This window comes from Mesocricetus auratus, unplaced genomic scaffold (genome assembly GCF_017639785.1).
Source record: "Mesocricetus auratus isolate SY011 unplaced genomic scaffold, BCM_Maur_2.0 Super-Scaffold_100007, whole genome shotgun sequence".
In the NCBI taxonomy this organism is placed as follows: Eukaryota; Metazoa; Chordata; class Mammalia; order Rodentia; family Cricetidae; genus Mesocricetus; species Mesocricetus auratus.
In genome coordinates this window covers 15,787,300-15,813,100 of record NW_024429191.1, presented here as the reverse complement: position 1 = coordinate 15,813,100, position 25,801 = coordinate 15,787,300, and the positions used below count along the sequence as shown (strand labels likewise).

Sequence of the window (25,801 nt, the reverse complement as noted above, 5' to 3'; positions counted from 1 at the left end):
GTGCTTTCCTCCTGAATGTCGCTGGGGAATGTGACTCAGCCACAGGCTAGTTTTTACACTGCCTTCTCTCTCTTCTAAGTCTCCAGAATCAGAGACATGACTGTGACCCTGACTGTTCTACTCCAGCCCCAGTGGCAGCGTCTCCTGAAGCATACCAGCTGACTGTGTGAATGAGCATCTGGCTCTCAGCCTCCATCATTGCCTCGTGCCAGGCATACATTCCCAGTATTGAACAGAGTCCCAGCTCTACTAGGGACCAGTCTTCCTTAGGCCCCTAAAACTCCTAGGAGCCCTGACAAGCATTCTCTTCTAATGCTGCCTGCTCAGGTCTCTCTGGACCAGGCCCATACCAGCACCCTACCATGCTTAGAGGAAGCATCTCTCCAAAGCTGGGGTAAACCCTGCAGCTGGCTGGGAGTACCCGTTGGTACTCCCGGTATCAGGGTTTGCTGGATATGTCAACCTGACACAAGCTAAAGTCACCTGAGAGGAGGGAACCTCAGTTAAGAAAATACTTCTATAAGATTAGGTTGTAGTCAGGCCTGTAAGACATTTTCCTGTTTAGTGACTGACACAGGGGTGGTGTTGGTGGCAGCCCACTGGGGTTGGTACCATCCCTGGGCTCGTGGTCCTAGGTTCTGTAAGAAAGCAGGCTGAGCAAGCCGTGGGGAACAAGTCAGTAAGAAGCACCTCTCCATGACCTCTGCATCAGCTCCTGTCGCCAGGTTTCTGCCCTTTTTGGTTTCCTGCCCCGATTTCTGGGTGATGAATGAAGTTGAAGTATATATAAGCCAAATAAATCCTTTACTTCACAACTTGCTTTTTGGTCATGTGCTTTCATCGCAGCAATAGGAACCCTAACTAACGGAGAGTCAAAGAATACAGGCAGGCTGGGCTGTGACTCCATTCAGTGCTGGGAAAGCAAGCCCAGCAGGAGGCATGAAGATGTATCCCAGTTGCATGGACTGGACAGAACACAGGCAGTGCCCAAACAATGATGGCAGAGCTCCTGGTCTGTCTTTTCCGGCCAATGCAGGTGACCCACATGGCTGGATGCTGCAAAACCCCAGGAAACTGGTCACCAGGCGGCAGGAAAGGGATGGGCCTGCACACTGTGGTGGGGCAGAGAGAAAGGGCTTAGATCTGTGCTCTGCGGCTGTTGGGCAAGCTGCTATAAGCAGGCCTTGAAAGTCCAGTGCTGCGTGTTCTCACTGGCATGTGGAAGTTAAACAGCTGGCCTCGTGGAAGTAAAGAGCAATGGCTTCTCCAGGTCAGAAAAATGAGGGAAACGAAGGAGGGCGGGTAATGGTACAGGAAGCAGGTGGGTAGGAGGAAAAAGCTAGAATAATCTATATCAGTGGTTCTCAACCTGTGGGGTCATGACCCCTTTTTTGGGTTGAATATAAGATACCCTGAATATCAGATATTTACTTTCAATTCATAACAGTAAGTAGAAAAATTACAGTTATGAAGTAACAACAAAAATAATTTATGTTTGGGGGGGTCACCGCAATAGAAGGAACTGTATTAAAGGGTCACAGCATTAGGAAGGCTGAGAACCACTGTCTAACATTCCAGTAAATGAAAGAAAACACATCTTTAGGCTTCAGTTATTCTGGAATAGTGAGGCAGGCCCAATGATAAACAGATATTTGCAGAGCAATCACTGTCTTTTCTGTGAGTGGGGTGGTACTGCTTTGGCAGAGATTCTCAGTGACTTGGGGGGCTGGCATGCTTTGCCCCGATTTTGAGAAGAGCCTATAGGTCCCTGTCTTAGGGTTTCTACTGCTGTGAAGAGACACCATGGAAAAGCATTTAATTGGAGTGTCTTGCTTACAGTTCAAAGGTTCGGTCCATTATCATGGTGGGGCATGGCGGTGTGCAGGCAGACATGGTATTGGGGAAGGAGCTGAGAGTCCTATTGCAGGCAATAGGAAATGATCTGTGACACTGGGAGTAGCTTGATCATAGGAGAACTCAAAGCCCACCCCCAGAGTGACACACTTTCCCCAACAAGGCCACACCTCCTAACAGTGCCACTCCCTTTTGTGGCCATTTTCTTTCAAACCACCATAGTCCCCCTTACAATCAGGAACTGGATGCCCTTATAACAGGTGTCTCCCTATACTCCTTGCTGGCTGCTGTAGTAACTGCTTCGGTTCTCCACGTGTCACTACGGGCACCTACGTGTCCCTGAGACTTTTAGGAAGTCTGAGGTCCAAATTGTTTTTATAATGATCTAAAAGCATTGTTTTCAGTGCAGGAGAGATAGCTCAATGACTTTGAGAGCATACTACTCTTGCAGGGGACCCAAGATTGGTTCCCAGCATTCATACCGAGTAGCTCAGAACTGTCTTGTCATTTCACCTCCAGGGGATCTGATAACCTCTGCTGGTCATGATCTCTGTGGGCTCCTGCAAGCACATGCACCCCAACCCACGTATAAATATCATTCAAAAATAAAATAAAATCTTAAAGAAAAAGGCCGACATTCTCCGTTCTATACTCAGCTTACATTTGCCCTGGTGTCATAAAACCAACAGAGGACATTAGCTCAAGGTAGAGCACTGGGCCTAAGTTACTGTGCTGTCACTTACGTGTGCATTTGCACATAAAATATTTACAAAGCAAACTGCAACAGCAAAGCAAGACACACTTAAGACTGCCCTTGACAAGGCAGTAAAAACTACCAGCAGTAACAGTCCGCCCCCCCTCCCCAGCACTTGTTTCTTTAGCAAGTGTGTAACGAAATGAACAGAGCACACACAGCATTTCTGCAGCCCATGAAATGCTCAGTGAAATCCCACTCCCGTGCTCGCTGAACTAGCTGCTTTGGGGTTGTCCCACGAAAAACACTATTTCTACTTAAAGGAATGACTGGCGAGGTTTCTCAGACAGAGGCATTTACTAGAGTTTCTGGAAATGAATAAGAGAGCAGGGCCCAGGGCAAAGCACAGATGGTATTTGTTGCCAGTGACTGAATTGGGGCTTTCACATGAATATTAATATTTTTGAAAACTTGGACTGAGCTCAATAGCGTCCTCTCCCCCCCCATGACAGGGGTTCTCTGTGTAGCTCTGGCTGTCCTGGAACTCACTCTGTATACCAGGCTGGCCTCGAACTCACACAGATCCATCTGCCTCTGCCTCCTAAACACTGGGATTAAAGGTGTGCGCCACCACCGCTCAGGGACAGTTCCCTCTTATGAAGATTTATCTGATGGGAAACTGACAGGTGGTCACATCACTGATATGAAGTTTTACCTACTGGACAGCAGAATGTGTCTTGACCTGGACAACCTGTGTAACTCAGTGGGCTGATCTAAGTGACAATATGGGAGACTGACTACCCAAGGTCAACAGACCAGTGTGGTTTAGGGTAACAGAAGAAGTAAGTTCACAGATACGGATGTGGGTTCCACGCAGCAGGTACCCTTTCAGAAGACCCCACTGCCTGAGGTAGGTGATCAATGATGAAAACCCGCCAGTTTTGGAAGGGATTCCTAAAATGCTCCTTCCTGTTCCAACCACATGTCTGTGTGAAGCTGGCCTTTCTCCTGCAGCTTCACCCAAGCAGCTAGCACAATGCAGGGGATGCAGAATAGAAAAGCCAGCCATTAAAGATTTGCACAAACTAGACAGCACGTCAATCACTGGTTTGTCTCAACAACACACTTCTTATATAAGTATGGAATTATTTTTAGATGGAATAAGAGATAGCTATTTCAAAATGGTCCATGTTAGTTTCTACGTGTCCAGTATTACAGTGTACCTGACAAGCACATGTCCTTGCGGGTGCTGAAAAAACATAAAAGGTCCCAAGCTGGGGCCCATGGCACTGTGTGTCAAGCCTACTGGCTTTCACTTTCTTGAGTCCTCGTTTTCCTGCTTCCTTCCCGCCATTTGGTCCAGGAGATGGTTCAGCACCAGCACTGAGGCTTCTTGGAGCACACTGGAAGTCGTGCTTGGCTGGGAGATACCATCTCTTCCACAGAAAATAATTAGAGGCCCTCTAAAGGTACGGAGCCCCAATTATTTTTGCTATTTCAGTCTCTGTGTCCTGCACCTTAGAGGAAAGCACTCATGAGCTGTCCTCATGGCATTTCTGCATTTCGACATGTCATTTGGCACCCATCTGGTCAGGGAGGAACACATTCCATGGCCATTTTCTGCTGCTCCCATTCCCCGGACACAGCTCACCACACGGCATTGTATTTGTTCACCCAGACTTTCGAGGGCTCAGCCTCAGCCTATACCTATGCTGACAGGGTCTTTTAGTGACTGTCAGACCTCCTTTCCTTCCCTGGGGCTGCCAGTCCCTATGACAACCTGTCTGAGCATCAGGGACTGCCAGAAGTGACAGTCCCACCGAGGATCTGTTTGCATTCTAAGAGGCTGGCATGCTCACAGCCCTCCTAGGAGACACTGGCCTGGAAGGTGCTAGAGAGATTCCCCAGAAGGAATCTGGGTCATGCCACATTCTGTCAATTATGTCTGAGGAAACAAGCCCAGATGGTCCTAGCAGAGGGAGTGGGCCTGGAGTCTGGGACGGAGTTCTGACTCACGAGTGTGACATTGTGGGTGTGAGTGGTGAGTGGTGGTGTGACACCCTGACCCACTGTCAGTCCCCTCACGTGGCTCTCTTCCAGGTCCCATTACAGGGTCGCCACTGGCGTAGCTGCTTCTGCCTGTCCCCCTCCTGCCCTGCTAGGGACCTGCTCCCGGCTGGCCCTTCAGCTCATAGCCTGAGTGTCATGTCCCAGAGACGCTTTCTCTGAGTAGTGCACCTGGGTAAACCTCTCTCTCGCACCCCCTTCCTGCTTCACCCTCCATCGAGTCACAAGAGCTTCAGAGATGAGAGAACAAACGTCTTTTGCCCCCCCCCCGAGAGACCTCAAGCCTCATGAGAGTTGGGCCCACCTGTTTTCCTAAGTGTCATCTCTCCACGTTGGCAGCGAGCCTGACATATGAGTCACCTCATCCCCATGGGATGACGGCCCGGCGGAGGGCAGCGTGACAGAGCATGGGCAGGCGGTGCGAGCCTGTGACGCTCTTCTGCACCAGATGGTGAGCACCTAAGCCTGACTGAGAGCTAGGCCTGGCTCCCGCTGAGCCAGACAGGGTGCTGCATAAGTACTGTGAGTCCTCCAAAAAGAACACGGCACCTGTTTCATTTAACTTGGAGCTTCTGGTCCAGGAACAAGATCTGGGGAGGGACTGTGAGGAACCTGAGCTGGGAAGATGTTCTAGAACGGGTGCAACTTAGCGCTGGCACACCACTTGTAAGACAGGAATGCTCGAAGGAGGGATGGGATCATGTCGTAAGTAGGCCCTCCTGTGCATAAAGAGGCTCGTGCTCTCACCAGGGTTAGACACAGGCTTCACAGGGTCCAGAAAGGCAGGGTATAGCACAGGGGATTTTGGAGGGTGCAAGAAATGTGGCAGCCCATTTGCACTCTGGAGTATCTTTAGAGAGAGGAGGGTCAGGCATGCCTCTCTTACCAGGTGGAGATGGTTTGGAGTTGGCCTCCCTCTTCCCCTTCAACCCGGTTCCCCAACACCAATCAAAGCTCCCAACCACTGAGGAAAGCTCTGCTGGGATGTCCCCACACCCTCATTTGAGATGCTGGGGCACAGGGGAAGGATGTGGCTGGTGAGACTGGGGGCCTGGGGGTGGTACCTACAGTTCAGTCACGTCCTTCGGCATGCCTTTGGGGAGGGCACGGAGCCCCCTGTTACTGCATCGCACCACCGTCTCTACACAGGTGCACTGCTCGGGGCAGCGTGGACTCAGCTGGCAGCTGCTTTCGTCATTGCCTGTGGAGAACCCAGACAGGGTGAGCGTGGTAGAAGCCAGGAGAACAGCTGGGCAAAGCTGACTGACAGGGCCAGTCTGTTCCCAGCAAGGGCCACCTCTGCCTAGCCCCAGCAGTGAGCCTGAGCCAGAACTAAAGGTAGCTATTGGTTTCTTCCACAGCTGGAGGGGAAGGATGCATGTCTGGGTACCCGGGGGGGGGGGCAGGCAGTGACAGTTTCTGTGCTATGCATGAAATGAAGACCAGTCAAGCTGCTAACCCAGACCCATGGCCACAGATAGGAAAGGGGTCCTGCTTATCACACGAGGAATAAATCAAAGGAGCAGCCAGACAGAGGTAAAGCCCAGTCTGTTTCCTCCTCTCTTTCTACTTTCCCCTCTCCACCCACCACTATGTAGTCGTCCCTACATGGTGGTGAGCACGTCACCAACCTCGTTATAATGCACCTCAGTTAATCTGCAAACAGATTCCTCTGTCTTAAGGTAACAAGAAATTTTCATCGAGTAAAGAACTATACTGGCTTGAATTCATGCAATCAAATATGCTTTCTGGGGCCCTGAGACCCAAAGCCTCAGGTTTGTGGGTTCATCTCTTGGTCAAATGGAAGGGATTTTCGTGAAGTCTGTTTCCCCTAAGTGCATACTCTGAAGAGGGCCAGCAGCAGACCCTCCGAGGCTAGAGCAGGGTCCCTCACAGCCCACGCACAGGAGGGCAGAGAGGAATCAGGGTCTCAGCAGCCTGCCTTGCCTTCCCAGATCACTCCCTCTTACCGTCGCAGGTGAAGTCCTGGATGGCCACGTCTTGGATGGGAATCTCCTTGAGGAAAAAGGGCTTCTGGCATCTGGGGTTCCCACTGACGATGCGGCGCTTCCTCAGCCACCGGCCGAGCCAGGCCAAGTGGCAGTTGCAGTTAAAAGGGTTAGACAGGAGATTTCTGAGGGAGAGAGAACCTCTGAGTAGTCATCGTCCTCCTTGACCCCAGCCGAAAGCCTACTCCTATATAGCCCAGGCTAGCTCTCCCTGGGTAGTGATAGGGTTTTGGCATCCCTTCCTGAGCGATGCAGAATTTTTCTCTAAATCAAGGGGATGTCTAACGACCCTCAGCCATAGCCCATGCTAATGGGTGTGTTGCGACCTACAGCCTTGGCCTCCTCCGTCTAAAAAGCCCCACTTGGGTAAAGCTGGCAAGTCCTCTGTGGACAATTTCTTCTAGCTGAGAACGGTGTCCATGCCTTCCTTCCCACCGGAGATGCCTGCAGTTTGTAGGGCTGCGGTGTCAGTGTTCCTGGCTGGGGCAGCTGAGCCTGTTCCTTTTGCTGACGTGTGCCCCTTACTTTCTTCCTGTGGTGTCTGTACCAAGGTTAGTTCTGTGACTTTCAGCAGCTGCACACTGACTGGGTTCAGCGAGGCTGGCATCTCTGCTGGCCTCTGCATAGCCAGTAGCCGGACTGTGCATCACAGGTAATTTGTTATGGTCTATGCAGTGGCACGAGACACTGATGGGGGGAGGACAGGGATGGTAGCAGTTGTCACTCTGAGTGCTTGTCTGAGGCCTGGGACCATGCTAAGCAATTAATACCTCTATCACGCCACGGAGGCACAGGGTGGAGTAGGGGAGGGGCAGGCCACGTGGCCAAAGAAGGGAGAGGAGAGAGAGCGGATGAAAGGGGGCTTCCTGGGCTGTGGAACCCAGGAGTTGCCGTCGCACAGTCCTCAGGCAGGGTGTGAAGCATGAGGTCAGGAGGGCTCAGGCGGTGGGCCAGAGGGGCTCACTAACGGGGAGAAACTAGACTGCTGGCCCCAGGCCACTCTGCAACCCTACGTCTATTCCATTGGCAAGGTGACAGTGGGTGCAAGAACAGCGGTGGCTGCTACTCTGCTTTGTCATTTCTGAGTGGAGAAGACGGGACGGGTAACTGCTCGCTAAGGACAGCCGAGGCACAAGGCAGCATGGTCAGCGACTGTAAAGTGGACAAATACTGAGAGCTGGCTGTCCTTAGGTCTGGCTATGCATTCACACTGTCAGCAGGGCCAGTCCTCACTGCACTCATGGGAGGTGGATGGTGCTGGGGAAGAATGGATGCATTGAGATAAACAGACAGTCCCAAGCTGCCACAGCCAATGAGAGGAGGCTGGGGCTTGAACCTGTGAAGCATGGCTCTACAGTCATAATCACTATCCTATGCTGCCCCCTTCCTAATTCAGCGGACTCCCTGGGCAGCATGCTCACTATTGGTCTAGAAAGCTGGGCTCCAACTCTGACTTTGACAAATACCAGTGTAGCCAGGATCATCTTTTAAAACCCACTGTTGAGCACAGCAAGTGATCTTGGTGTGCTTTGAAAACTAAAGCATCCTCTGTGGCCATGCAGCTCGACTCTGGCCTCCTCTCCATCTTGTCTTACACAGTGTCCTTGCATACTCAGTACAATGTCCTTGCTGGGCTTTGCTTATATACTTTGCTCCTATCAACCACAGGGTCTTTGCATGGCTGTTCCTGCTAAAGGAAATGCATTTTCCACTTTCTTCAACAAACTAATCTTTGCTACTGCTTCTCCACAGAGCTTTCTCACCATGGGGAGCCCCATGGAGGAGGAGCCGGGTCTCCAATCCTTAGTACTTAGATGGTATCTGGCACATAGGGAGGGCCTGACACATGTCTGTTAAATAGACAGACGGGCAGGTGACCTTGGTCACAGTCAGTGGGGAGCTGGGATGTCAGGGAATTGTGCAGGGAGGGGCCCAGAGGAAGTAGGCCGCATGCCAGGAGAACTCACATAGTGGACAGGGAGACAAGTGTGGTGAAGGCTCCAGGGGTGATGGTGGTGATCCGATTGTCATAGAGCGACAGCAGTCTCACAGAGCTTAGACCAGTGAAGGTGTCATTGCTCACACAGCTGATCAGGTTGCTCCTCAACATCCTGGATGGAAGAGGGTGAGAGAGGGTCATGGGTAGTATTCTTACCTCTCAAAAGGTACACAGCCATCTTGGCTCAGCCAGCCACTGTTCAGGTTTGTGTAGTGATGAGCAGGGCCTGACCCTCACTGGGACAAACACAATTTGATTGTGTACTTCACACACTGTGCGGTGGTCTGAATGAAAATGGCCCCCATGGGCTCCTATGTTTGAAGCCTGGTCCTCAGTTGGTAGAACTGTTTGGGGAGGGTCAGGAAGGTAGCCATGTTGGAGGAGGTGTGCCACTGGGAGTAGACTTTGAGGTTTCAGAAGTCTATGTCATTCTAGTCGACTCTCTCTGCCTCCCTCTTTCTGCCTCCCTCTTGTAGATCAGATCTAAGTTCTCAGTTACTGCTCTATGGGCATGGACTCAATCTCTGAAACAATAAGCAAGCCCCATGCTTTCTTTTAAAGTTACCCTGGTCATGGTGTCTATTCACAGCAATAGATAAGTAACGAAGCCACACTGTAAACACAAGCCATAGCTATCCCTGTGCACCTGTACAGATGGTATGGTTGTCAGTATACACATGTGTACTTCCAGGAGGAAGAGGACCCACAAATGGGTTCAGTGTATGTGCATATGCTCGAACATGGATGCTTGCTTGCAGATGTGTTTAGGGGCACAGCATGTGTTTCCGTGTGTATGAGTAATAGGTATGTGAGTGTGTGTATCCCTCAGTATGTACATTTCTGATATGAATATGCACGTGAGTGCATTAGACTGGCTCTGAGTGGGATGTGCTTAGGTGTGTGAGCATGCTGGTGGGCTCAGCATGTCAGCTTCTTTGCGTTAAAGGTGGAGAAGTCTGATTCTGTGAGGGAGGAAGGGACCCACAGGCCAGGATGGTGCCTGGCTCAGCTCCCTGTCCACAGCCTTGATAGTCCAGCCCTCATTTCCCTGCCTCCTGCCTCCCCGCTCTGGACCTGAGCCCATGTCTGGGTACTCACAGTGTCTTGAGGCCACTGAGGCCACGGAACATGCGCCCATGCATGGTCTCCAGCTGGTTCCCCGTCAGCATCAGCTCCTGTACGCCTGCTGCTCCATCGAAGGCACCCTCTCGCACCTCCTTGATCCTATTGTTGCTCAGGTTTCTAGAAAGAGGCGGTAGAAGCAGGAGGATCAGGTGGATGGAGGGAGCTCAACCTCTAGCACCCTGACACTGGGTCCTTAGCATCTGTGCTCTGGGACAGGGAGGTACTCCTTAACAGGTGGAGCAACGCACACAGCCCAGGACTTAGAGGGCTTTCAGTGTAATCGTCTTTTGAACGCTCTGGAAGATTCATTCTTATTTCTTCTCTTTACCACTGAGCAGTGGTCCTCGAAGGAGGGGTGGAGAAAAACATAAGTAGCTCACCCCCAGTGGGGGTGAACACATTTGAGGGGCTTTTAGGTCTCAGCGGGAGCCCCTTGTAAGTGGACACTTCTTACTTTGTACCTGTTGCATACTTCTTATTTAGGAGAGGCCAACCGCCATAACCTCATGAGACTCTCAAACAATACCCGACAGATAGATACTACTGTCCAATTTTACGGATGAGGAGACTGGGTTCCAGGAAAATTGAGTAACGTTCCCAGATTCATACAGCTGAAAGAGCTGGGCTACGAAGATAGGCATTCTGGGATACCAGAAACATTTCATCAGCTGACCTCTCCTTTTTATACATGATTATTTATACATGAGGACTCACTCACTTGTATTACTGAGTTGCAGAATTCAAGTTGGGAGGTTTTGGTTTTTGTGTATGTGTGTGTGTGTGTGTGTGTGTGTGTGTGTGTGCGTGCATGCACGTGTGTGTATGTGCACATGTGAATACACATGTGTGTGTGTGTGCCTTGGCCAGAGATCTAAGTCATGTATCTTTCTCAGTTGTTCTTATTTTCTGACACGTGGTCCCTCACTGAATCTGGAGCTTGCTTGATTCAGGTAGACTGACTGACCTGTGAGCCCCAGGGTTCCTCCTGTCTCTGTGTCCCCAGTTCTAGCATTACAGGCAGCTGACCTTGGATATACACGGGTGCTGAAGATCCAACTCAGATCCAATAGATCTTCATGCATGTGCAGTGAATAATCTACCAACAACCTCGTCTCCCCAGTCCCGGGATCTTGGTTTTCCCACAGCATCCCTGTTCCTACCCAGCCTTAATGCTGCCATTCCTGAGTCTGTCCCAGCTCTGAGAGCAGGCCCTTTTCTCTGATACCGGGTGTCCACAGCATGGGAGAGCACACTAGGACAGTGACAACAGGCAGATCCTGCACAGCCATGGAAAATTCTAGCTCCCAGGGTTCTTTCGGGAACCAGAAGTAGGGATTTCCTGGACCACCTTGTAGTCCAGGCTGAAGGCATGCATGGTTTTCTGGGTGGAGCAAAGCCTGGTGATATTCATACTGTGGACAGGAAACTCTGAGGATGTGGCCGACTCACTGAGCATGTGAGGTTGTCTGAACTGCTGGGCTTACAGACACTGGCTAAACCTTTCATCCTTATTTCTTCCTATTTGCCTGTTTGGGTTTGTGTAGTATTGGGGATTGAACCCTGGGTCATGTGCGTTCGAGGCAGACACTCCTTCTCTGAGCAGCACCTTGTCACCTATTTACTTCTGGTCCTTGTCATTATTCATAGACAAAACAAATTTATTATGCAAATGATGAAATTGATTGCCCCCATCCCCTCCCACCCCAAAGGGTCTCCTAGGATCACCTAGTGGATGAGAGCAGAGCTGAGCTCAGGTGGATGAGTGCCAGCATGCAGGGTATTTGGCAGCCCCAACCTTCGCTCCTGCATGGCAAATATAGGGACTAGCTGAGTGGCATCTGCTCTTTCAGTTGAGATCTGGGCTTGCATCTGGCCATGCTCAGGTCTGCTGCATGTGGCTGAGGATGGGGACCAGTTGCCTCCTGTAACATTTCCTGTAACACATTAGCAATCTTGCATCCCTTAGCCTACAGTGGTTACTTCTCGGTGCTCACATCCCCCATCACAAGTTGGAACACAACTTATGTGACTTTCACCTAAAAAGGCGTGTGTAGGGACTGTGTGTTCTTTGCAGAAGCAGACTCCTGCGATCCTCTTTGCTGGGCAAATCGGCACTTGTGTAGCCTGACTCATTTCAACACCTTTCTCACCTCCCTATTCATCTCCACATCTGTCTGGAGGTTGAAACCAACGTGTACCTTTCTCTGGTTAGAAATGAAAAGTGGCTCCTAGCTGTGCTGGGTCCCAGGAGCTCATGGGTGCTGGGCCACAGTGGCAGCTCTGGATTCCACTGTCCCTTCAGAGAGCTAGCTCATCTCCTGCTCCAGACAGATTTATTTACATGGGTCTGTGTCTAAAGGCAGTGGCTGTAGTCAGCAGGGACCCATGAGTGGTGTGACTGAGAGAGCAGCTGCATAGGGCCTAGAAGGAGTCTGTTCCCTTGGCTCAGGGAGCTGATGGGTGGAAGTACGACAAACAGGAAATGAGGGGTTACAGACAGTCCTCATAATTCACGATTGTTATACTCTACATCACCAGGAACACTGAATCACTGCTCCTGGGGAAACTAGATGAGGCTCCTGTGAGCCCCTGGTCATGGCATTTCCATCAACCCATCAATAACAAGCTTGTTCTGTGAGTGCTTCTGCTCAGACGCTGTATTTACTGTACTATTGATCCATCAGCATGGCACTCATGGCTAGCAGCGTTGGGCTCATGCCTGAACAAATACACGAAGCCCCTCCTAGCACGTGTGCCCTCAGTGAGGCACAGTGCAGCCTTCTCGGGCTTTGGGCGTCTAGTCAGTGTGCCAGCACTGTTCTTGGGCCAAAGTTGGCAAGAAAAAGCACAAAACTGCAAAGCACATGCCACTGGATAAATAGCAAAGAGGATGCTTGCTTACAGCTCGAGAGCTGAACCCGGGAGGCATAGCATCACTGTGTTCTGCCTCAGCTGGGAATGGGAATGGGTGTCCCAGTTAAGGGACACATGCTGGCGTGAGTAGGTCCTCCACTACCGTATGTATGTCAATGACACAAACAGCTTAGAGAATTGTGATTTTAGAGTTGCGTGGAGTTTGGTACAGAGATGAGTTGGTAAATATAGAATTGGTGAGGAACAATGAGTCTAACTGCATTTACCTTGTTGAAGAAACAGACACCGCTGTGAGGCTGGGAGATATGGGATGTGGGGTGGGATAGGAAGGACAGTTAAGGACAAGTGTGCCCTGGGAGTCAGATGGTGAAAGCTCACCCTCTCCATGCTGGCACCTCTGCCGAGACACTCAGAGGGGTGGGGAGTGAAGCAAGCCTGACCTCACACTGCTAGGACTGAGATGGACCCAAGTCTGAGAGCCAGTTCTGATATGCATTCAACGTGTGGCCATAGAGAGGCCACTGAACCTCTCTGAGCTATGGCTCCCTCATCTGCCCAGCACAGAACAAGAAGCCAGCACAAGATGGGTGAAAGGAGACCAAAGAAATGAGTGCCCATCCCACAATGAGGGATGCTCTCTCAGCCTGGACTCCTGAAGGAGGGTCTAGATCCTACCCTGGATGACATGACAGACTCTGGAGAGCCACCATGGAGGGATCTACCTGGGGATCGGAGTGGAGACTGGGTGGGGGACTGGGCGGGGCCTGGTGGGGAGGGATGGGGAGGAGGGGAGGGAAAGGGAGCTGGGATTGACATGTGAAACAAACTTGTTTCTAACTTAAATTTAAAAAAAGGGGGGAAAGGAAATTGATATCCATGAGGCAGGCATGGCCAAGGCCAAGGGCTATCTATTGCAGGGGCAATATCCTTCTTGCTGTCTTTATGACTCGGTCCCAACTGCTAGGAAGAGAGAGGAAGGACTGGGACAAGAAGCCATGCACTGTGGAAGCCAGTAACAGTGTGTGGGTCCTTGCCTAAGAGCAGACTCTATTCAGACCAGGGGACTCTGGGGCCAAACTGACTGGGAACAGCTGGGGATCCCTTTCTGATGTGCCCCTCCCATGCAGACCTCACCCAAAATGCCAAGTACCACAGAGTCCCACACACCCCTATTTCATTGCTGTCATAGATCCAAGTCCTGCTTCAACCTTCTGAGGTAGACGCTGAATGTGGGCTGAGGGTAGGGACAAGTAGAGGGGACAACGGAAGGGAGTCCAGGAGGTGTGGAGCATGCAATCCACCTGATACCTGACAACTCAATTGACAGCCAAGCTTCATGTTTGTCCATGTTGTGTCCCTGGTCCAGTCCAGGACACAGCAGGGGACAGGAGGAAGTTCAGGGGTGGGAGCGAAGGGTTAGGGGTCAGGAAGCTGAGGTGGCTGCCGTGTCCCCCAACATGACTTACATTTTTCGCAGGTTGGGCAACTTCTTGAAGATCCCAGTGGCTTCCAGGACAGAGATTTCATTGTCATTCAGCCGCCTATACGGGAGGGCAGAAGCAGCAGGGCTTAGCTGGGGTTGAGGCCTGCCTTTGCTACTCGCCTGCCACTCTTCCTCACGTGGTTTGGCTGAGCTCTGCCCAAACCTCACATTCAGTAAAGTTCAAGGGGATCATGAGAAACTTCAGTATGAGGTGAGGGGCTCGGCAGGGAGCAGTGGATAGGACAGGGCAGAGAGACACTACGTCTGACCCCTCCTCCCATGCCTCCTTCATGGGATGTTGGCTTCTTACATACTCTCATAGACACACATTGTTCTTTAAACACCCAATCAAGTAACTAACACCGCGTTCATTTTATGGGGGGGTGCCAATGGTAACCTGAACCCCCAGGGAAGTTTCCTCAGGGTCTCCTGAGCCCAAGTTGCTCATCTCTTCCTGACCACTTCCGTCTTCCAAAGGGGCTCAGGGTCCCTGCACCCAGCATCTCCATGCTCAGAGTCTTGCTGTGCCCTCCAAGGACTGGAGAAGTCAAAGACAGCAACAATAGTCACAAGTCGGCCACTGTCTACCCAGCGCTCACTCTGTGCCCAAAGTCAGAAGCAACGGTATGCTTGTGTCTCCTAGACCTTCTAAAGCGCAGAGGAAGACATTATGCCCGCAACCTTCCCTCACTGGGAAACTGGGCTTCAGGTCTGAGAGACAGCTTGGCCAGTCTCAGCGAGGCTGGAGGGAACAGAGGTGGGGTTAATGTCAGGTCTCTTTAGCCCCACAGGCCATCTTTTATCCTCTATCAAGCTTCAAGTTTTAGTTTGTCCCTTTTTAGACTTGGAGAGACTGTTTGGAGGCTCTATCGGGGAAGGTCGTCCTCTCTAGCCAAGTGTGCCACATCTGGGGGTATACACATGGAGCAGTGAAGGAGGGAGGGGACACCCACCTAGCTGGCCAGACTGGCAGAATTAACCCTGGTGATCACTGGGGTGTCAGACTGCCCTCACAGCCATGCCCAGTTTTGGATAAAGCAATGTCCCTTTCTGGAGTGGCTATTAGATAACTCAGAAACATTTAACCATCTTTGTTGTATTTTTTGCCTAGTATTGATTTTTATTTAATGTCTATTTTTTTTCTGGTGATAGGGTACGTTTCTAGGGGCCAGGAGGCGTCATTTTCTTTGTTCATTGTAGAAAGGTAAGCCTAGAGCAGCGCCTACTTTATAGTGAGCATTCAGAAAGCATTCGTAGAACCAATGAGTGGTCTTCTCTTGTAAGCAACCTGCCCAGGCATGCCTGGGTGACTTTCTCAGCCAAGTAGTGACTAGGTAAGTGTGAAGAGATATAGGCAGGGGCGGGACTTACAGGTCAGTGGTATATTCAGGGAGGTGGTTCGGGATGCGGGCCAGCTTCTGGTTGGAGCAGTCCACAATGGTGCCCTCGCAGCGACACTTCTCAGGGCACACGAGGTCCATGAAACACTCACTGCCGAATCGGTTGCGATAATCCTCGGAGCCTATGTGGGGCCAAAGAGGGGTTTGTCATCATCATTGGGTTTCCCGGCACAAGGTCTAAAGTTGTGGGGAGGTGAGGTGGGGAATGAGGTAAAAGGGTGAATTAGGAGGCAGAGGGGTGTGTGTGTGTGTGTGTGTGTGTGTGTGTGTGTGTGTGTGTGTGTGTGTGTGTATGCAGGCTTGGGAGAAACTGCTTATATGGTAGGGTATCAAGTAGCAGACAGTACTGACAGCTGTTTGGCCATTTTGCTGGCACTCTCCAAGCCCTTCATTTTTGTTGTTTCCTACATGATCTTTCTCATCACTTTCTGTCTTCCAAGAAGCCAGGCTTCAGATCTGTGGGCTCTTAGTCATTTATGGGTCATGGACATTTTGAGAAGTCGATTAATGTTACAGATGCTGTCAGAGAAATACCACAAGGTACCTACACAGAATCCAGCCTACAGTTGTAGGAGATTCCTGGTTCCACAATGCTTACCATCTATGAACTGGAGACTAAGATTGGATCTTTGTAGGGACTAATGGAGGGCAGGGCTAAGGTCTGAGAAGAGGTCTTCCTGGCATTGCAGGCAATGAGTGAAGGAGGCCAGACACTCATTTGGTACTCAAACCAGCATCTTCCCTGACTCTGATGAGGATGGAGCACTAGGGTATCCGGAGCCTATAGCTCTGATGCTTTGAGAATTTGGCTTATAGCTAGCTGTCTGAGATTTCTTTGTTTTGTTGTGTTAAGAGAAGCCAGCTATTTAAAATATATGGGCAATGAATCCAATTCTCAAACACAGTGAAAAACAAAATGCACCCAGGGTCAGACCTGACTTCCACATAGAGGACGTTCTTGTTAATGCCAGTTAAAGGCCAGTTCCCATGAGCTAGAAGTTGGAGCTAAGATTTATTTTTTTCAAAATTTCATTTATTTCAAGGTCATTTGCTGATGGCAACAGGCCTGACAGACTGATGTCTCTGAGACATGCCCTTGGGGGCAGTCAGACAGACCTCTGTGAGCACATGAATTATGCTAGTCGCAATGAGGAGGGACATGCGGCTCTCCTGACATGAGGGTGTTGTGCTGGGGCTTATATATGCTCTCACACCCACATTTCATTTGCGCATTGCTAGGTATAAAAATGTGAGCTCAGTTCATGTTCATCTAAGGCATGAGTGGAATGCCACCAGCCCCTGAGGATCCTGTGTGTGTTTCTGAAGTGACTGAGTACATGAACACTATGCGTTTGGTGAATGGCTGGAAGCATTAGCATGGCGACACAGAGTGAGAGAGGTGCCTATGTTGGAGCAGTGCATTTGGTCAGGCTTTGCAACTTCCTAGCTCCTATTTCTCCAGGGGTTTGTGTGAAGATGAGAGTTATACCAGAGGCAGAGTCTCCAGGAAAAGGCAAGCACAGTATGGACATGTGCGACTCTACTCCCATGCTTCCTAGATCTTGACAGAACATCTGGTTGTTGGAGGCTATAGAAACTTCACGGGAGCTGATGGTAGCAGCTGACAGTTAACTGCACTTGAACCAGCAGCCAGCCAGCTGCTTTTCTCCAAACCTCAAATGGGTGGTTCCTTTTAACCCCCGAGGTTAGAACTTCGCTTTGTAGATGAAGACCCTAAGCTCTATGGGTTCTCGGTGCATGGCGAATGGACTAGGGCTACCTTTCAGAGACCCACATGACTAAGGCTAATGCTAGGTAGGTTTTAGTGTAGCTTGTGATGGAACCTGTATCCTTACGTCTCTCACAACAAACACGAAGTCTGATGTGGTGGAGGCAGACTGAATGGGTTTCTCCTCCAGTGAGCTCTGACAAGGAGGCAACAATGCCTGCCTCTCTCCCCTGCTCTCGCGTGCTCTGTTCCCATTTATCTCCCTGTGGTCACTGCTGGTCGGGAACAAAATTGGTGGGCCTCTCATTCTCTAGTGACACTGTCCAGCTGAAACGTGGAGTCAGAAGTCTGGATGTATCCCTTTCGTTCCCTCTACTGCCTTCCCACCTACCTCCCTCATCTCCCTCTGTACCTCCTAGCCTTGTATAAACAGAACCTATGCGTACATCTCACATCTTTAATCAGCTTCCTGGTCCAATGTTTTACAGGAATCTTTTCCCTGGCCTGCACGCATCAACCCACTGACTAAGTCCTGAGCCTGCAGCATTTCTCTTTAGATATATCAGAGTGTGAGGTAATTTTTGCAACTCTTGCCAGATGAAAACCCATTCTGGTCTTGTCAGTGGAACTACATGGCGATGTTATAGGGGGGCATTTTGCATGTGCATGGTTATGTTTTCATCGGAACATGTCTGAAATGGGATACTTGAGAAACAGAGGACCCCTGACTACTGATCAAAGGCAGAAAGACAGGAGGGAGCCCAGTTTGCACTTTACTGTGAGCCGGCAGTCGTGCTCTGGCTGGGGACGGCCGCCTATTAAATGCATTTTCGTTTTAATCAAGGTGAGAGCAGTCTGTAGTTAGCAGGAATCGCTCTCAGTAGTATCGTTAGGTTATAACTGGCAGACCTCTGCAATGGAGCTGCTGACCCATCTTAATGAAATGATTTTGCAATTAGATTCGACGGACTAATGTGTTCTCTCCAGCATTTTTCCCCCTGCTGTTTTCGTTATTGCCCTGGTTTGTAATAACGAGGGGGTCGGAAAGTGATATTTTATATGAGTGGGAACCAGAAATGTTAATAACAGCGTATGTACATAACCGAAAAAGTTCATTTCCCAGTCAGAGCCAGCACGAAATGCCACCTCCGTCACTTCATATTTCATTACGCAAGCTACCCAGGGTTCCTCGGAGCCATTTGTTATGCCTAATGCTCATAACTACCCAAAAGTATTTTTAACTTTTCCAGAGCTTTAAAAGTCAATTTCAATCTCAATGCGTATTTGTCACTGCCAGAAATACTTCAGAGGAGAGAACCAACTGAAATAGGTTGCAGCGCCTCCTTTTGGGGTGAGCTCAGGTGGGAGGGATCTTGCAGGATTTGAAGACAGGCCATAAAGTTCAGCCCCAGCTGGAGCGGGCCTCAGAGGAGCTGACATCACCTAGCTTTTGCCTGCCTCTGCCCTAGTAGGCCTCTTCCCCACTTGCAGACATCTCAGAACAACAACGCGTGGTCCACAATCACAGACAAACTTTAATAGACAGAGGTTGGGTGAAAGGTGAAGACAGACAGCAAATTTTTATTTATTTATTTATTTATTTTTATACACCCATGTTCTATATCTGTGTCTGGGAGGGGAGTGTGAGGCATCTAAAGTACCTCATTATCTGGTCAGCGGGGGAAGCCAGTGTATGTGTCCAGAGTTCTCTTCCTCTATCCCAGCGTGCTCAAGATGGGCGGGAAGAGAGGAAGAACCTCAGAAAGAGGAACTGGGGTGTGGGTGTTCAAAGACCTGTCAGGGCTCATCAGCTTGAAAAGAAAGGGATACGGACAAGCACAGGGACAAGTCATGAGTGGTGAATGGAATCGAGGACATTGCACACACACAGACATCCATTCCTAGGCCAGGCAGGGAGAACTAGACACCTGTGGTTGAAAAACACCAGCTGTTTTAGAATGACTTTGGATATCATTTGGGCATAAAGCTATCCCCGTAGCTCAGTCACCTTCCTGAAAGTAGAGGGAGAGACCCATGGTATAGCCACATGCCTACTGCCATAGCATCATGGAGATGCTGAGAAAGGGCGTTATTACGGATGCTTATACCCAGGACATATTGTATGCTCCTGTTGTAGAAGAAGAGCCACTTGAACAACACTTTCTTCCCTTTTTACTCAAGCTATTTCTAATAACAAATGTAAGCTGGATAGAGAATGATTAAAACATCTTCAACTCCCTATCAATTCAAGTCAAAGTTTCCAAAAATTTTCCACTCAAAGCAAAGTGTCCAGAAGAGGAAGGGCTTGATAGCACCGAGGCAAAGTGCAGCCAATTGGGAGCTAGATTATCCCAGGGCCAGTTAGTTAATATCCTGCCTCAACATTCTCATCTGTAAAAGGGGATCTAAAGTGTTATTGCATTTAGGGTGATGATGTTAAGCATTCAGAACCTGACCAATAGTAAGAACTCTATATATGTTCAAAAGTTCAGAGAGACCAGTAGGATATCCATTACTCGTCAGTGGCTGGGCCCGTCTCTGAGTTACAATCAGAGAGGAGATAGCTAGGGACACACAACTTGGTTGGTGCACAGAATTCGGCTCCTACTGTTAAGTAAGGGTTTGTTTTCACGTTAGTTCTTACTCATGCAGTAAGACACACACTCTAGGATAGAACCACAACAAAGTCTTCTGGTTACACCAGGCCCAGGATTTATCAAGAAACAAATTAAAGAGAAGGTGCCAAGACCCCTCCCTCTGTGTTCGGAGACAGGCACTGTTTGCGCAGACCTCTCCTGGCCTCTGAAACGGCACCAGACGGAGAGCTCCACACTTCCATGTTAAAAGTGGTCCAAGGTTAAGAAAACAGGTTGGGCATCAGGTTTCACCAAGTACTCACGAGGAGTGAGAACGGGGGTCAGAAGGAGGCCCAGTTCAAGTTCAAGGTCTCTGACCCATGTCTGTTCTATCTGTTCTCATGCCTGCATTCATTTTAAATGAAGGGCATGCCAAGAGAGGTGCCCGTGAAAGTCATGAGCAGGATGACTCACTCTTTGCATTAGCTACCACTCGGTGGCCTTGTGCTGGGACTCCCCCACGAAACAACGGGGCCCACGCCTTAGGTATACTTGTCTTCTTCAAATGGGAAGTCGGGACCTAGCTGTCACTCCTGGGTCACATGAGAATCAGACTTGGGGCACAGTTACTCCATTTGTGGATACTCTTAGTGTGTGGCCCCAGTGGGTTTTTCTAAACCTCTGTCCCTGACTCCTTCAGGATCTCCCACCCCCAATCCCTCTGTGAACTGAGACTGGGAGAGGCGGATCTGGCAGGCGTGGTGATCCAGAGCAGAGAAGAGTCCAGCGGCGGTGGCGGCGATGGCGGCGAGCCAAGCTGCAGGAGAGAACGGTGCTTTCCGCGGTGCTTGACAGAACCATGTTCCGTTTCCATCGTTCCACCACATGGTTAGATCAAGCACAAAGGAAAGCCCCGCGGCAACTGGTCAGAGTCAAGGTCAGGAAGCAGCGCCAGAGAGAGGACAGGAGCTCAGAGGAAGCAGCGTGGAGAAGCGGGAGCCAGAGCAGGCCCCCACCGAGCGTGATTAGTGTCAGTAGTGTGGTCCACTGGATCCTGCCAAAGACAGGGGCCCCACCCCCTGCGCCCCACCCCAGGGAGACTCAGTAGGACAGAAAGACAGGTGGGAAGCCATCAGACACTCACAGCCATCCTGGCAGATGACACACCAGTTACATGCTGCCCCATCCCACCGTGGGATCTGACGTGACATGAAAGTCAACAATGCATCTTCTCACACTTAGAGCTGACCCCACAGCTGAGGGGCCTAGTGGCAGTCTATGCCCTTTAATAAAAGAGGTTTTCCATAGTTCTCATTGGTCTAGCCCAGCATAATCTCCTCTTCAGGCAAAAGCTCCCTTTAACATCCCACAACATCAGAGGGCTCCCGAGTACCTTGCAGGGTCCCTGGGTCTCTTGGGCCAATTCACCCCAGATGGCCTGAGGTGTAGTAGAGGAAGAATGTAGAATTAAAACCACCTACTTTCAGCTGGACAAAGAAGGGAGACTCAGTGGGGCCTTAGGTTTGGGAATGAGACACCTACAGTCACCACGGTCTGCGAACACTTACACAGAGCTAGTGCTATTGCATGGACAGTGGTTAGAGGCTGGCTTCTGATGAGGGGCCTTTGTCAGAGTAACACAAGGAACCAGGTCATTAGCTGGAGGGTAAAATATCTAACTTTAGGGTCCTTTTGATCTCTACATTCCTTCTCTGGCTGGGAATCCTGGGAGAGGATGAGGTAGACCCAGTCTGATGGTTTTGTGTGTCATGGACCCCATCTGTATACCCTACCGTCCATAAACCAGACTTCTTTCTACTTGGCATCAGACTGGAGTTGTGCACTCTCAAGGAAACAGAGCCATAGCCATGTGACTGACCATCCCTGCTTGACACTTGATCTCTGACAGAAGGAACAGTCCACTCTCCTCTACCATGTGCTTTGGGGACTGGCTCTTTGACAGGATGTTCTCATTCCCAGTATCTCAGCAGTCTGTGGTTGTTTTCTGGAATAATGATCCAGTTAGACAGTGTACACCCATGCCTTTGCCTAGCCCCATTCACCTCTTTCCCCATCCCAATCTTACAGACTGCAACTAATAAAGGCAATGTGGGCTCTACTGCAGGTTGACACCTGGAGCTGCAGAGATCTTGAACATCCTGATTCTAAGATTTCTCCCGTGAGTTTGATCAGGACCTCAGTATGGGCAGGGCACATTTCACAAATTTTAGAACCTCCTTGTATGACTGGTAAGATGGGCCACCAGGCATTTGCTACCAAGCCCAAGCTCCAAATAGTGGAAGAACAGACTCCTGAAAGTTCCTCTCATCTCCATACTTCTGCTGTTTCATGCTGTGCTCTTCTCTCTCTCTCTCTCTCTCTCTCTCTCTCTCTCTCTCTCTCTCTCTCTCTCTCTCTCTCTCTCTCTGTCTCTCTGTCTCTGTCTCTGTCTCTCTCTCTCCCTTTTCCCTTCCCCCAAATAAAATAAAATGTAATTTATAGAGTTCCTTCTGGGCTTTCTCTTTGCTTTGCTTTCCTAAAAAGACATTGAGGGTCCCAAAGGCAAGCGATCTGGAATCTTCCTAGTATGCTAAAATCACCACAGTATTTCAGGTCATGGATAGACAGTGACAGCCTGAATCTGGGATGTTTCTGCTGTGGTTCTCAACTTTGCCTCTAGAGGGGACTGGATGAACTCTGAGGTCTCTAAAGTGTCCTTGAGCTGTACCCAAAGAGTCCTGTCCTTTCCATAAGAATGGCTTCTTCTTAAACAAAGGGCCAGATAGAAGACAGGCAGTGTCCGTCCTTCAGCTGCCAAGTGCTCCCCGGGGGTGGGACCTGTGCTGAAGGACTTAATCTGATAGTTAGATCATTCCTGGCGGGCAGCATTCATCCCTAAACTGATCTCGGTCCAGGGTGGTGGATACAGCTGATAGTGGCAGAGCAACGCAGCTGGGAAGCCAGACGCCCTATCCAGGGAGAGGCTGTGCATGTTGTAGAAGCAGCCCTCAAATTGGCTCCTAATCACATCAGCTGTCTTTTCAAAGGGGGCTGCTTTTAGGGGAAAGTAAAATGCAGAGTTATTATCTGTCAGTTCGAGTTCGTGTCATCTGCCATCCCTCACCCCCTCCCCTTTCTGGACTTCATGGAAACACAAATCTTTAGGGCTATGGGTTCTGTCTTCCCCAAGGCGAGGGTAGGTATGGGTCCTGGTGTTTCTCAAAGCCCAGGCTTTTGGAGCTCAGTGGTAATCTCGCTGCTTCTCCCCCACAGTTACATAAAAGCATACCAAATGCTCTAAGTCAAGCTATTTGAACTCTGAGCAAGACAACCTACAGGAATAGGCTCTCTACTTCATATTTTAGACAAAGCCAGCTCAAGAGTTCTGTCCTCTCCTCCCTGTTTCTTTTTTCTTGTCCCACATAGGAAGTTGGGATCCTGTAAACACCGAGGTAGACAGGTAGACACTGGCACTAGATTCAAAACTAGCTTTATTGCTTCCTATCCACTGTCTATTTCTTGTTCCCTACTCTGTTCTTTCTGTATGTATCACCCATACCTTGCTGCATGTCCCAGCCTCAGTCAATGCCAGGTCACAGCCATTACCAAAATACTATAGGGTACTAGCCACTGGATCCAGTGTCAACTATATCCCTGGACCACCAGCCAGGGTTTAGACTCACTTTGAGGTTCCGGGTGTAGACAAGACTGAGGGTCAAGGATGGCAGCTGGCTTCCTGTCCTCCTCTGACTTCATGGATCCTTCCCGTGGGAACCACTAGCTGGCCAAACTAACTAACTCAGACTTGAGTAGGCAAAGACAAAAGAGGGGATAAATGCTGGAGATAGTCACAAGGAGAGTCTTGAGAAGGACTGGTCTGCTATAGATGACACTTGGTGTTGGAGGGAGACTTTCTACCCAGATATGTTAGCAGGCTTAGGAAGGAATTGAAGGAAAAAGTTTGAGGGTTATAAGTGGATCCAAGAAACTAGGAAGTAAGCAGCTTAAGCAGTTGAACCGCCTTTCTCCTAGATATTAATAGTGTCAAGGAGACATCGACGTGGAGCCTGGTCCTGACCCTACTTACTGGCTGTGACTATGATGCACGGGTGGCCCTTCACCTTGGAGCCCACAGCTGACTCAAGTAGCTACTAGAACAGACAAATCAAACTAGGATCACTCAGCATAGTGTTCCTCATAGTAAGTCATCTCTCTAGTCACTATGCTGGGTACTAGACTACGAGTTCTCCTACTGCCACAAAGTCTCCGCATCTCTCTAGACCCTCTCCAAGTATTTACCTCTGCAAACAAAATAAGATAAAAGGCTAAAGCTTATCACTCCAGGGACACAAACGATAGAATTCGACTTAAAGCACAAAGAACATGGTACAAGGAGCCAAAAATCTTCCTGCTGGTCTGCCTTTGGCCAGACCCCATGTTGGCATTGTTCCTGGGAGAACACACTGGCTGAGCACTCTCTCATATGAGTGGGAGCACAGTTCTTGCGTAGACACACACTATCAGGGTTGGCTTAGCCTATCTCAGGACCTCCTGCTGTTGATTTATCAGCCATGGCCAGCAGAGCACAGCTCTGATCTTTATCAGTACAAAAAGAGAAAAATGATAATGATGTCTAACTGCTTGCTCATGCAGCCACTGGTCAAGGAGACTGCCCTTCTTTCCAAGGTGGGCTGTGAATTCTCTTGCCCTTTGTCTCCATGTCCTTTCCCGGGTGGAGGTGGGAGGAAGACAGTCTCTAGACAGAGCTGGGCATGGGAGAACAGACTTTGCCTCTTCCCACAGCCTGCTGTTCCCCATGTCGTCAGAGAGCAGCCATCTGCTTCAAGGAGATAGGGAAGGTGTTTGTGAAACCTGTAACCCAACCCATTATGGTTGAGCGCTGCACTAAAGCCTGGCCGCAGGCCGGGCTGGGCTGTGCATTGCTGTGCCATGTGGGGAATCTGCTTCAGAGACTACGGAATAAATCTTGGCCTGCTCTCTAGCGCACGTGTGTGAAGGCTGCCCAGACTCCAGCTTCCACCAAGCTCGGGGAGGAGTGGCTGCGCCTGGGTTCTGTTTCTCCCAAGCTGCCCACTCCTCCCCCATGCTTTTATTGTGTGAGTGTGTTTTATTTTAAATCCATAAGGTAATTGGTTTTCTGGAGGGCTAACTGAATTTCCCCAATTTAATTTGCAAAGATGCTCCCCAGGAGCCATTACAGCGCTCGCTGTCCTCCAGATTGGATTATTGGCCTCTCTGGGGCTGCTGTATTTCAGAGTCAGAAAGTGGGGCCCCCACTCCAGTAACCTGATTACCTGAGCAGCGGAACTTCTTGCTTTTGATCTGGCTGATGCGCTTGTTGGCCAGCCGGCGTGGGCTGCTGCAGCGGGCGCCGCTTGTCTCAATGGGGTTGTCCTGAAGGTAGTCAGCCAGCCACTTCAAGTGGCAGTCGCAAACAAATGGGTTTTGAGCTAAGTGGCTGAAAGAGGGACAGGGCTGTTAATCCGGAGTGACCTGAGGTACCTTGCTTCACCATCACCTGCCTCGTGCTGGGCTCTAGCAAACTGGTGCTGCCAGCAAACTGGTGTCGAGGCCCTTTCTCTGCTGCCCCAGGAGGCCTGGAGGGGGTGCTGCTCACAGAGAGAATTCAAAGAAGGGGTCTGCGGCTAGCTAGCTGTCTGCCAAAGGCAGCACAGATGCAGCCAACATCTGGTCTGGGCAATCGTCCTCCCAGCTCTCCCCTCTCGGGGCAGGACCTACTGCTGACTGTCTCCACTCCACCCATGGCGGCTCTGATGGGGCAATGCAAGGCGAGAGAGCTTTAGAGTTTACATTTAAAGTAGCATGCATTTTATTTCTCCAAGCTTGGTGACACCAGGCGCATAAGGCAGCTAGCACAGCGACTGGTGTATGGTGGGTGTTCCATATATAGTAGATCGTATTGTTGTTATTCTCCTTATCATCACGGGGGTGCCGTAGGCATCGCCTCCT

General features: G+C 50.1%; 1 protein-coding gene across 1 annotated transcript in view; it reads right to left on the bottom strand.

Moving 5' to 3' along the window:
- Positions 1 to 25,801, bottom strand: part of Slit3 (slit guidance ligand 3) — a 571,841-nt gene that overhangs the window by 66,519 nt on the left and 479,521 nt on the right. The window contains exons 14-20 of the mRNA XM_040748452.1: positions 25,126 to 25,289; positions 15,477 to 15,627; positions 14,089 to 14,163; positions 9,722 to 9,865; positions 8,592 to 8,735; positions 6,586 to 6,749; positions 5,684 to 5,816 (exon numbers count right to left, since the gene is read on the bottom strand). Of these exons, the coding sequence (XP_040604386.1) occupies positions 5,684 to 5,816; positions 6,586 to 6,749; positions 8,592 to 8,735; positions 9,722 to 9,865; positions 14,089 to 14,163; positions 15,477 to 15,627; positions 25,126 to 25,289 (975 nt within the window). The remainder of the gene's footprint in view (positions 1 to 5,683; positions 5,817 to 6,585; positions 6,750 to 8,591; positions 8,736 to 9,721; positions 9,866 to 14,088; positions 14,164 to 15,476; positions 15,628 to 25,125; positions 25,290 to 25,801) is intronic.